Source organism: Scylla paramamosain, chromosome 11, assembly GCF_035594125.1.
Source record: "Scylla paramamosain isolate STU-SP2022 chromosome 11, ASM3559412v1, whole genome shotgun sequence".
Taxonomy (NCBI): domain Eukaryota; kingdom Metazoa; phylum Arthropoda; class Malacostraca; order Decapoda; family Portunidae; genus Scylla; species Scylla paramamosain.
This window is the reverse complement of record NC_087161.1, coordinates 20,128,523-20,141,022: the sequence shown is the minus strand read 5'-3', so window position 1 is coordinate 20,141,022 and position 12,500 is coordinate 20,128,523. Positions and strand designations below refer to the sequence as shown.

The 12,500-nt window shown below is 45.0% G+C and overlaps 1 protein-coding gene across 4 annotated transcripts in view; it reads right to left on the bottom strand.

Moving 5' to 3' along the window:
* The window catches only part of LOC135105037 (tripartite motif-containing protein 3-like), an 87,094-nt gene that overhangs the window by 46,114 nt on the left and 28,480 nt on the right, over positions 1 to 12,500 (bottom strand). The window contains exon 1 of one of the 4 annotated variants that reach the window (XM_064012936.1): positions 1,903 to 2,550. The exons of the other annotated variants lie outside the window; for them this stretch is intronic. Coding sequence (XP_063869006.1) covers positions 1,903 to 1,929 — 27 coding nt within the window. The 5' untranslated portion in view covers positions 1,930 to 2,550. Of the gene's footprint in view, positions 1 to 1,902; positions 2,551 to 12,500 lie in introns of those variants that run through there. 4 annotated transcript variants of the gene reach the window in all.

Sequence of the window (12,500 nt, the reverse complement as noted above, 5' to 3'; positions counted from 1 at the left end):
TCTCTCTCTCTCTCTCTCTCTCTCTCTCTCTCGTCCAGGCCAGCTGTGTTATTATGGAAATCGCAATTGGCCCACGAACCTCTGCCCGTCTCACGCACACCTTGCAGGGCGACAAGCGGCGTGACAGGTGGCGGTGATGGTGGTGGTGGTGGTGGTGGTGGTGGTGGTGGTGGTGGTGGTGGAGGAAGAAGTGAGGACAGGAGAAAGAAGAAGGGAGCGTGAGATTGTTGTTGGATATGGTGTTGGTGATGGTGGTGGTGGTGGTGGTGGTGGTGGCGGCGCATCTACACAGATCCCGAATTGGTAGTCATGGCCGGAAGCTCTCATATATATGCAAGCAAGTACTGGGAACCTAACTGGAAGAGGTGGCGGTGGCAGTTGGTGGTGGTGGTGGTGGTGGTGGTGGTGGTTGTAGTTGTAGTGGTTGTAGTCGTAGTAGTAGTGGTGGTGGTAGTGATGGTGGTGGTGGTGGTGGTGGTGTTAATGTTAGTGGTGCGTACAAGTGGAAGTACTCGTGGTGGTTGTGGTGGTGGTGGTGGTGGTGGTGGTGGTGTTTTTCTTATGGTCAAGACGGCCGTGCAAGGAATGCGGTTTAAAGGCTGAATTGTTACGACTCAAAATAGGAACATAGGCTGCCTTCTTGCCCCTTTTCTCTCTCTCTCTCTCTCTCTCTCTCTCTCTCTCTCTCTCTCTCTCTCTCTCTCTCTCTCTCTCTCTCTCTCCCCAAAAGCCACCGCAATAAATCCTTGGGTAGGTTAATGCATCAACAAGCATCCTTGGAGTGGAAGAGGAGGAGGAGGAGGAGGAGGAGGAGGAGGAGGAGGAGGAGGAGGAGGAGGAGGAGGAGGAGGGAACTGAAGAGGAAAAGAAGGGCCACCACCATCACTACGTACTACTACTACTACTATTACTACTACTGATGACGATGAGGATAGTGATAATGATGATGATGATGATGATATGTAATAATAATAATAATAATAATAATAATAATAATAATAATAATAATAATAATAATAATAATAATAATAATATTAACAATAATAGTAATAATAATAATAATAATAATAATAATAATAATAATAATATTAATAATAATAATAATAATTAGATCATCACCACCACCACCACTAACAACAACAACACCAATAATAATAACAAAAATAATAATAATAACAATAGTAATAACAAAAATAATAATAATGGCAATAATAATACCAATAAATAATAACAGCAACATGGAGAGACAAGATGTGGGCAAAGGAAGGGCGAGAATAGTGCGTCATGTTTACTGCAATCAGCTGATGACATAAACACTGCCACGTGGCCCTGGTGAGCGTGATGAGTTCTGGTGGTGGTGATAGTGGTGATAGTGATTGCTGTGATGTCTAAGTGGTTCCATCACCACCACCACCATCACCACGACCACCACCACCAAAACCTCCACCACTTCTAGACTTCCTTCTCCTCCTCCTTCCCTCCACACCAGTATTTTTTTCCTCCTCCTCCTCCTTCTCCTCTACTCCTCCTCATCACGTAAATGTCTCATGTTTCTCTTAACACTTTTCTTTTCAAGTTTTCTTTTCTTCCTTATTTACAGAACTTTGCCTCAACCCTTACCTTCCTCTCTCTCCTTACTTAAACTGTTTTCATTTATTCATTTACCTCATCCTTCTCTTCTTCCTAGACTCTTTTAATCACCAACTCACTCATTCACTCACTCGCTCACTTTTGTTCCCCCTACTAGATATATGGTTAAAACACGCTCTTTCACTCACTAACCCCCCTCCTCCCTTTCACTCTCTCCCTCATTCACTCCCGTTCAAAAATATTATCTTTACTCATTTATTAACTCTCGCTCACCTGTTTAAAATACGCTCACTCACTCACTGCCTCGCTCACCTGCTCAAAATACGCAGCCAGCATCATGTCGGGAGCTGTGTTACGCTTCACCACCTCACGTTGGGAAGGTGAAGGACAAGCGGCGCGCACTCGACCTTCTGCAACCTGCACTCGAGACTTGGGTGGCCGTCACGTGGTAACACAACCCATCACAACACAGACGGCACTGCAAACACCGCTGTGCCTGCCTGCCTGCCTGCCTGCCTGCCTGCCTGTTTGCCTGTCTTCTTTCTTCCTTGCTTGCTTTCTTGCTTGCTTCTCTGTCTACGTAAGTTTGTTTACGCCTGTTTATTTGTCCGTGTCCGTCGCTCTCATAGGTCGAGCCAAGAGAGTGACAGCAGCATCAATTTCAGAGTCCAAAGGAGTCCGAGGGAAGCACGCGGTCACGATGCTACATTATGAAGGATTAGCGTCAGACACGACACGCCCCCGGGGTCCTGCAGGCACTTCGGGTACGATCTAAGATACGAGGAGCGTGCAGGACGAATTCTAAGGACGTCGGAGCAGCGTGGGGCTCTACCGGGGCCGTGAGTGACGACCGGAAAAACCCAGCATGCGAGGGGCGTAGCGGCCTGCCGGGACGAGCTCGGCTTCACACGTCCAGCACTGCCGTCTGCGCGTTGCCAACTGACCCGCCGCCGCTGCTGGTGCCCCACGCCGCTCGACTCAACCCGCCCGTGCCCGATACACACACACACACACACACACACACACACACACACGCTTATCTAAAAACCTGTATGCTACATCTAAGTAAGCATATACGTCAAGCAAGGTAAGTAAACACACACACACACACACACACACACACACACACACACACACACACACACACACACACACACACACACACACACACACACACTCCAGGCGGGATCGCACAAACACAATCACCCCGACGAGAAAACAATGAAGCAAGACATTATCGTAACACGCGGAAAACTTGAGAGGCGCCGAGTCTGTCTGCAGAGAAAACACCAAGTCGTCGTGAAGCACACCTGAACTAAACTTTCCAGGGTGACGAGAAGATAGGATACTCCAGTACCAGGCCTCCCTCACCTCCCGTGCCTTCCCTCTCCCACCCACCTCCACCTGCTGGCTTCCTCAGTGCACTTCCCTGCCACTCCCTCACCCATCCCAACTCATCACTACACATTCCAACCCTTGAGTCACACAACTAAACATTGCTCATCCCTTTCTCATTCACTCTATCCCATCTTTCCTCATCCCTTCCCTCTCTTACTATCTCTCCCCATCACCTTCCTCCCCATCGCATACCCTCTCTCTCTCTGTCTCAAGTCCCGCTAAGACATAAGACTGACCCCACACATCACCCCACCATCCCCCTCCCCATCACTACATCTTCCAGCCTCTCCCCTCCACACCTGCCCCACATGCCAAACCCAAACATTAACACTCCACACACACACCTGTGCTTCACCTTTCTGCCCACCCACCTCCATCTTCACCTCCTACTCCTCCTTCTCCTTTTCCTCCTCCTCCTCCTCCTCCTCCTCCTCCTCCTCCTCCTCCTCCTCCTCCTCCTCCTCCTCCTCCTCCTCCTCTTCTTCTTCCTCTTCTTTCTTTCAACCTTCACCCCACCAAACTCCCCAAAGCTCCTCTTCCACACCTTCTTAGTTCCACGTGTCTACGTAACAATCTCTCTCTCTCTCTCTCTCTCTCTCTCTCTCTCTCTCTCTCTCTCTCTCTCTCTCTCTCTCTCTCTCTCTCTCTCGCAACTGTCACCCAGAAAACTACTTTTACTCATCCATCACTCCACCTTTCCACTTTTCCATCTCAGGTCCTGCTTTCAATCCACATCGTCATCACCACCACTACCCTCACCACCACCACCTCCACCACTACTGCATCATCCACCTCCGTCTCTCTCAATTCCACCTTCCATTCCACACCACAACCACCACCACTACTGCAACATCCACCTCCTCTCTCTCTCGGTTCCACCTGTTTCCACTCACGCCACTACGCCTTCCTTTCCTCCTACTCCTGGCCTTCTCTCTCTCTCTCTCTCTCTCTCTCTCTCTCTCTCTCTCTCTCTCTCTCTCTCTCTCTCTCTCTCTCTCTCTCTCTCTCTCTCCTGCTTAGAAGGCTGGGAGGGAGGGGGAGGAAAGGAAGGGAGGCTGTGAGAAGAAGTGCACGTACGCCCTCTATTGATGAAAGGAAGGACTAGACCACGTGTTCAGTCTCAGTAATAATAATGATAATAATAATAATAATAATAATAATAATAAATGTGAAGTGCAAGAGTGAATGATATCTTTTTGCCTAACTCCCGTGTGTGTGTGTGTGTGTGTGTGTGTGTGTGTGTGTGTGTGTGTGTGTGTGTGTGTGTGTGTGCGTGGTGTCATGATCCTAAATAGCTCAGGATCGCCAAACCAGTTCTCTCAAGGGACGTGATACAATTACTCAGCAAGATTCACTCTATCACTCTAAACAGCCCACCTTTTTTTTTCTTTCTTCCCTTGGGCGGTGTGTGTGTGTGTGTGTGTGTGTGTGTGTGTGTGTGTGTGTGTGTGTGTGTGTGTGTGTGTGTGTGTGTGTGTGTGTGTGTGTGTGTGTGTGTGTGTGTGTGAGAGAGAGAGAGAGAGAGAGAGAGAGAGAGAGAGAGAGAGAGAGAGAGAGAGAGAGAGAGAGAGAGAGAGAGAGAGAGAGAGAGAGAGAGAGAGTGTGTGTGTGTGTGTGTACTACAACTTAGGAACAAAACAGCAATCCTATCTTCGTCCCTCGCAGCAACAAGCAACAAGGAACACATAAGTAAACAAACAGAACAACACGACACATCAACAACACAACAAACAACAATGACAATCAGCAAGACACACACAGCAGCCGGTAACAAGCAACACAGCAACACAGCAACACACGAGACAAGCAGGCGGATCTTGTACCCGCGAGCCATCAACAAGACGCTTCATTAAATACAAAAGTTCGCCGCCCAAGGAATGAATAAATATTGATTGGGAAACAGACGCGGCATGAGACTGACACGCGCTCGCTCGCTCATTGCCGCTCCCTCCGCTCAGCCATGACAGAAATTACGTTGTTGCATTATGTAACCTTCATGCCTCGTTGCGTAAGTGGAAACTGTTATCATTACTGGATGAGAGAGCAAACGATTGACCTTTTTTGTGTGTGGTTCAAAAGTAATGACTGAAGTGATGAAGTTATTAAATTTATGATAAACTTTTAATGTTTCCCTCATGAGTTAACCTTCTGACTGCCACTTGGTACACCTTTCCCTAATTACTGATCACTCTGAGACATCTTTACTTGTTCTACAGCCACATCCAATCTTTGAACAGGGAAGGAATTGCAAAACGTACTCCTTTCATCGCTAACTTTCTTGTATATGCTTATAAAGACTTCACGCATCGCTCTTGGTGCTGCTAATTGTTTCGTGTCGCAGTGAAAGGGTTAATGAAAATATCATCAATTTATTATTTACAATCTTGTTTTAGACTCAAGTGAAGATATTAGCACTATAATCAACATTTGCTTGTTTTTAGGTACTTATGTTTTAGGGGAAAATATTATTAACTTCATTACTTATTTACTTTCTTGTGTGACGTAAGATTTAAGTAAAGACACTAGTAAGTTTTCTGTATAATGGTACGTGTTTAAATAATGCCTTAAAAGTGAGGAGTCTGTCAGCCTTTCCGCATACCTGCCCAAGTAGTGGTGACTCAGGTCAAGAAATTGTCAACTTCTCATTATAAGTGTTTAAGTAGGAAGTGGATAATTAGTAGTGAGTAATAAGTATTAGTAAGCGAGAATAAATAGCTTGTGATAAGTAGTAGTAGCAGTAGTAGTAGTAGTAGTAGTAGTAATAGTAATAGTAGTAGTAGTAGTAGTAGTAGTAGTAGTAGTAGTAGTAGTAGTAGTAGTAGTAGTAGTAGTAGTAGTAGTAGTAGTAGTAGTAAGTAATAAGAAGAAACCAATAAACAATAATGGATACCAGGTAATAATAGTGACATCAATAATAAAACTGAACATTTTTTCTCGTCGTCCACCTTCCTTTATGAGCAGCGGTGAGTGAATGAGTGTCTTGTGATGCACCGCTCATCGCCTTCCATCAACATATACGCGCCTCTATCACTCTGTATCTACTTACCCTTGTCTACGGGTGTTTGTCTTTCTGTCCGTCTGTCTGTTGCGATGCTATCAGATCACTGCCGCCCATGCTATCCCTTATCTCTCCCCGAATCAAGGTCCATATCCCCCTTACTCCCTTCCTATCTCCCTCCGCTTCCCCACCTCCTCTTCCTTCATGGCCTTCCCTCTTCCCTCCCCTGCCAATCTTGATCCCCCATAGCGCGGCTCCGTCAATGCCAATCGCGTTGAGTTATTTCGTCGTAAAAAGCGCATTGGATTCTCTTAGAAAAGCATTAAAATCCTCTACAGGGCGATTCGATTCTCGTAAAAGGTTTTGTATTCTCTTTATAAGGAGGACCAGGCGAGTTTCCTCCAAGGTGTTATGCTACCTCCCGCGCATTTAAAGGTAGGTGCAGCTAGGTGGGTGGTGGTGATGGTGGTGGTGGTGGTGGTGGTGGTAGAGATACAGGTGAAGGTGGTGGGAGTGGTGGAGACAGCCGGTTGTGTGGGCGCCTGTGGGTGGGGAGATGATGGAGAAGGAGGAGGAGGAGGTGGAGGAAGAGATGGAGGAGATGGAGTGGTAACAACAGATGTGTGTAACTAAGCAGGAGAGAGAGAGAGAGAGAGAGAGAGAGAGAGAGAGAGAGAGAGAGAGAGAGAGAGAGAGAGAGAGAGAGAGAGAGAGAGAGAGAGAGAGAGAGAGAGAGAGAGACTAAATATGTGGGCATTGATTGGGTGGGCATGATAAAAATACAGACGATGGGAGAAGGTCAGGGAAGAGGAGAAAGACGATGATGAAAGACGGAGGAAGGGTGGGGGAGGGAGGGAGAGAGAGAGAGAGAGAGAGAGAGAGAGAGAGAGAGAGAGAGAGAGAGAGAGAGAGAGAGAGAGAGAGAGAGAGAGAGGGAGGGAGAAGCAATATGAAGGAGAGATGATAACTGAATACGTTAGCGGAAAGAAGAAGGAAAGACACCGGTGATGAAAATAATGAATGGATGTAATAAAGATAAGAGACCCAGAGAGAGAGAGAGAGAGAGAGAGAGGAGAGAGAGAGAGAGAGAGAGAGAGAGAGAGAGAGAGAGAGAGAGAGAGAGAGAGATTCAAGCAAGAGTCACATACCGCAAAACCAGTTTTTATCCTCGCACACTTCACGACATTATCACTGTTAATTCTGTACCGCACCTCCTCCTCTTCCTCCTCCTCCTCCTCCTCCTCCTCTTCTTCCTAATCCTATACATCCTTTCCGTCCTTCTCCATGACCTTCTCCTCCTCCTCCTCCTCCTTGACTTCCCTATTCTTTTTCATCTCATTTTCATATCCATATTGTCCTCCTCCTCCTCCTCCTCTTTCGCCTCCTCAACGACTTCCCTATTCCTTTCCATCAGTACTCAGACTCCTTTATTGTCTTCTTCTTCTTCTTCTTCTTCTTCTTCTTCTTATTATTATTATTATTATTATTATTATTATTATTATTATTATTATTTTTATTATTATTATTGTCATTATTGTCATTATTTTTATTATTATTCCTTCTCCTCCTCCTCATCTACCTATTCTTCATGGCCATTACGCTTTCTTCTATTTTATTATGGTATTCCTGCTACGAAATCTTAACTCAACCTACCTCCCTATCCCCTTTACGATGGCCTTCACTGCACACCCTCTCGTTTGCGGGGGCACTGGAGGAGGAGGAGGAGGAGGAGGAAGAGGAGGAGGAGGGAGCAGAGGTTGCGGTCAGGTAACACTTACGTTATCAGATTGTCTTTGTGTCTTTGATCTGATAGCGACCCGAGGGAAGAGGAAGAGGAGGAGGAGGAGGAGGAGGAGGAGGAGGAGGAGTACACACAATCTGACTTCTGTGCGGCATCTGATTACGAGCCTTAAAAGTGGCCGTGGTGTGATAAATGTCCTTTCTCTTACACATCCTTCCCATTACAATAATAGAAGAAATGAAGAGAAGGGAGTAAGGTGAGTGGGAGGAAAGGATGAGGAAGAAGATGACGAGGAAGAGAAGGAGTAGAAGAAACAGATTCAGTAAGGGGATAACAAGATAGAAAAAAATGGAAGGAAATAAAAAGGAAAGAAAGGAAATGAGAATGAAGGAAGGGGATGAAGAAAAGAGATAGATTTCTAGAATAAGGGACTGAAATAGGGGGCTAAAATAACATTACGTTGAGTGAAAGAGTATAAATGCGAGTGAGTGAGAGAAAAAGTTAGGTCTGGTTGAGGAAATTTTTGCGTGAACGAATCAGTCTGTGTGTGAGTTCATGAATATGTGAATGAGTAAGCAAATAGGTGCAGGAGTGATTGCATGAGTGAGTGAGTGAGTGAGTGAGTGGGTGAGTGAGTGAGTGCATGAATATCTGAGCGAGTGAATTTGTGAGTGGTCAGTCGGATTAGCATAACCAGAAACGAGAACGAGAACTATCTGAGGGAAGAGGAGGAGGAGGAGGAGGAGAAGGCGATGAGGGATGCGTGGGGTATTATGGGCATACAGAAGCTCATGAGCTGTGCCATAAACACCGACCCCTCCCCCTTGTGGCGCCAGCTGCCTTTCCCTCCACACAACACACCACTCTGCCCTTCACCACTCGTCCACGTGTCAACAACATCAGCAGCAACAACAACAACAACAACAACAACAACAACAACAACAACAACGATGTAAGCACTACTACTAGGAAGAGCTACATAAAATAACGTACATCATGAAAAGTGACAGTTAAAATCAACACTCGACACACACACACACACACACACACACACACACACACACACACACACACACACTTGAATCACTGTCAACAACAACACCACAACAAATAAAAGCGTCAACACACATCAGTATAAACAAACATCATCACACCACACAAGCCTCTCCTTTTCCTACGTACACAGTTTCAATATGATTCATTCCAAAGAAATTATTAGTGAGAATTTTGTTCCATACAGTTATTAAAAAAATAATAATAATAATAACAATAATAAAATATAAAGAAAGGTCAGGATATTGATGCATGAGATATTTTCCTGTATTACAACGCGAGAAGAATTACAAATACCTGTTTTTACTATTCAAGAGGGAAGCATGACAAAGACAACCAGTTAATTCACATGCTATAGAGATACACGAGCACAGACTAGCAGACGGAAAATAGTATTGAAAAACACACACACACACACACACCCACACACACACACACTCTCTCTCTCTCTCTCTCTCTCTCTCTCTCTCTCTCTCTCTCTCTCTCTCTCTCTCTCTCCCTCTTTAAATGCAAGAGGAAGCGATTAAAAATACGTATATATGAAAGAAAAAAAAAAAAATGCGCAGCGTGCCGTTCATCATCAAGAAGCGCACATTTAGCTTGTTCTTTAATTATCACTCAGACCAACACCTGCATGCAAAGTTGGGCTAAACACACACCGCCACATGCTTATCTCTGTTTTCTTAAGCAGGGAGACGGACGCTTCAAAAAAAACATAGGATCATAAATGCATAAATAAGCAAATAAATAAAAATAACCTTGAATATGTCTACCTACCACATACACACACACACACACACACACACACACACACACACACACACACACACACACACACACACACACGCACGCACACACACACACACACACACACGTCAATAAGAAGTAATGTATTAATAAATAAGCCAAGGTATAGGGAAGGGGAGGCAGTGAACATCAGCCGACAGTCGTAAACAAACGCACGTGGCCCTCGAGGCATCCCAGCTGATTATGTAAACAAACCACACACGGTCCGAGGTGTCAGGGTGAGGCTCCTGACGAGGCCTCCCCTTCACTCCCCTCGCCACCCCACGCCGGTCCCCCTCGCCTCCCTTCGCGCCCACTCACCCACGTGTGCTCTGACTGCTCTGACTGCTCTCCCTCTTACCCCTCTCCCACTCGACCTTCACGTGTACGCAGAGCTAAGCCGCGCCTGTTCTCAGAGTTGTGTGTGTGTGTGAATACTCTATAATTTTCTTTAGACAGGAATGTATCCACCACCTGGGTTAGACACACACACACACACACACACACACACACACACACACACACACACACAGAAAAAAAGACTCCAAATCTATTCAACCGTGGAAAACTGTTTCGTTCCAAGTAAACTATCAATACGGTATTCTTTTTTCATTGCTGTTATTACTGATGTTGTTATTGTTTTTTATTAGCAGCTCGAAGAAATAGCTGTAAACTTAATAATAAACATCAAGGACTACAGACAGCGTAAGATCTATTTTGAACAAGGAGGCGGAGGAGCAGAAGGAACGCAAATGAGCACAAAGGAAGAGAAGAAGAAGAAGAAGAAGAAGAAGAAGAAGAAGAAGAAGAAGAAGAAGAAGAAGAAGAAGAAGAAGAAGAAGAAGAAGAAGAAGAAGAAGAAGAAGAAGAAGAAGAAGAAGAAGAAGAAGAAGAAGAAGAAGAAGAAGAAGAAGAAGAAGAAGAAGAAGAAGAAGAAGAAGAAGAAGAAGAAGAAGAAGAAGAAGAAGAAGAAGAAGAAGAAGAAGAAGAAGAAGAAGAAGAAGAAGAAGAAGAAGAAGAAGAAGAAGAAGAAGAAATGGAGAAAAAGAAAAAAAAAATAAGAAGAGGAGGAACAACAAGAGGAAATTATTGTCAACATGAACTTAAAGTTTAGCGGGCGGCAAGAACTTCCAGGAACAGCAACAACAAGTACCCATCCTGCAGCAATGTTAAAAAAGAAGGAAAAAAATAAATAAATAAAAGATAAATAAATAAATAAATAAATAAATAAAGAGAAGAGAGATAAAAGTCTTCAATAATCGACCAACGCCTCACATTCAGCACACAGGGATCCGAAATTACAATATACAACGCTTCTGTTTACATGGAAGGTCCACGTTATAGCGAAACTAACCATCACGGGTGCCGCTTGGTTCCTTTGTCGGCCAGTTTAGCGAGATTTACGACAGGAATTGGGCGAGGTCGTAAAATTCTACCTTGTCCTTTTAAAAGTGTCGTAATTATTTGTAAGTCTTTTAGAATGTACGACGCAGTGGACAGCCTGGTCTTTTAAGGGAGTGTGTGTGTGTGTGTGTGTGTGTGTGTGTGTGTGTGTGTGTGTGTGTGTGTGTGTGTGTGTGTGTGTGTGTGTGTGTGTGTGTGTGTGTGTGTGTGTGTGTGTGTGTGTGTGTGTGTGTGTGTGTGTGTGTGTGTGTGTGTGTGTGTGTGTGTGTGTGTGTGTGCGTGATCAGTGCAAGGTTTCTTTTTCGTGTTATTATCCTTTTTTTATTATCTCTCTCTCTCCTTTTTTCTTGAGAATGCTGGAATTTTCCCTTGACAGCATTCTCTTCTCTTCAAAGCCACGTCAGCAAAGTCGTGATGTCATGATCGAGCGCAAGAAATTCTGACACAAAGAAGTCGGCGGAGAGTGAGGAAACTTTACAAAGAATCAAAGAGGCGCAGCGTCTCCGGTACGTGCTGCAATTTAATTACGTCAGGTGAGAGTGATCTGAATTTATCCTTGAACGTCTGACATGAATATATAGTAATATATAGTTTTAACATTTATCATATGTCTGCTATCGAACGAGTAAACTATATAGATAAACTTAATTACACAAGATAGGAAGTGGCGAGCATAAAACCTTGAAAAAGAAGGAACACGGTGGCTAAACTTTTATAGAATAATTATATGTCTTCTAATTAACGAACAAATTACGTAAACCTTATACAACCATACGCCCATCAAAGATACACACTAGTATATATAAAAAATACAGTAAAACATCAATGCATATTTACACCGTGTGCTTAAGAGTCTTAGGACCACTCGAGACGAACTGAGTCGCATCTCAAAAAGGATTGGATTCCCTTAATTAGAGTGGGTGTGGAGGCGCGGCGCTGCGGCAATCAGTTCACAGCGGCGGCGGCACAGCCAGACCACAGACCAGTCGCGTTATCTGATGGCCGAGGGGCGGAGGCTGAGTGTGGGGGTTTGAGGGGGCGTGGGGAGGCCAGGAGATATTGAAGGGATAGAGGGGTGAGATGAAGGGGACAGGAAGGAGACAGGGGCGAGGGCAGAAGGGACGAGATGAAGGGGATAGGGAGGAGATGAGGAGAGACAGAAGGAAGGTGAAAGGGATAGGAAGATGTAGGAGGGACAGAATGGAAGAGATGGATAAAGGAAAGAGATGAAGAGAAGCAGGAGAAAGGAGCTGAAAGAGGGAAGGGAGAAGGTCAAGAGAGCCAGAAGGAAGGAGGTGAAAAGGAAAGAGACGAAGGAAAGATTTGAGGGAAGGTGGTGATAGGAAGGATAGAATGAAAGAGGTAAAAAGAAGAAATGAGGAGGAGGGTGGAAAAGAAAGGAGGTGAGAAGGGAATGGAAGAGACGAAGAGAGGTAGAAGGAGGGAGATTAGAAGCAGGGATATGATAGCAGGGACGTTAGGAAGGGAGAGGCGCCCCCTTCGCCACTCACATTATTCTCTTTTTACCTA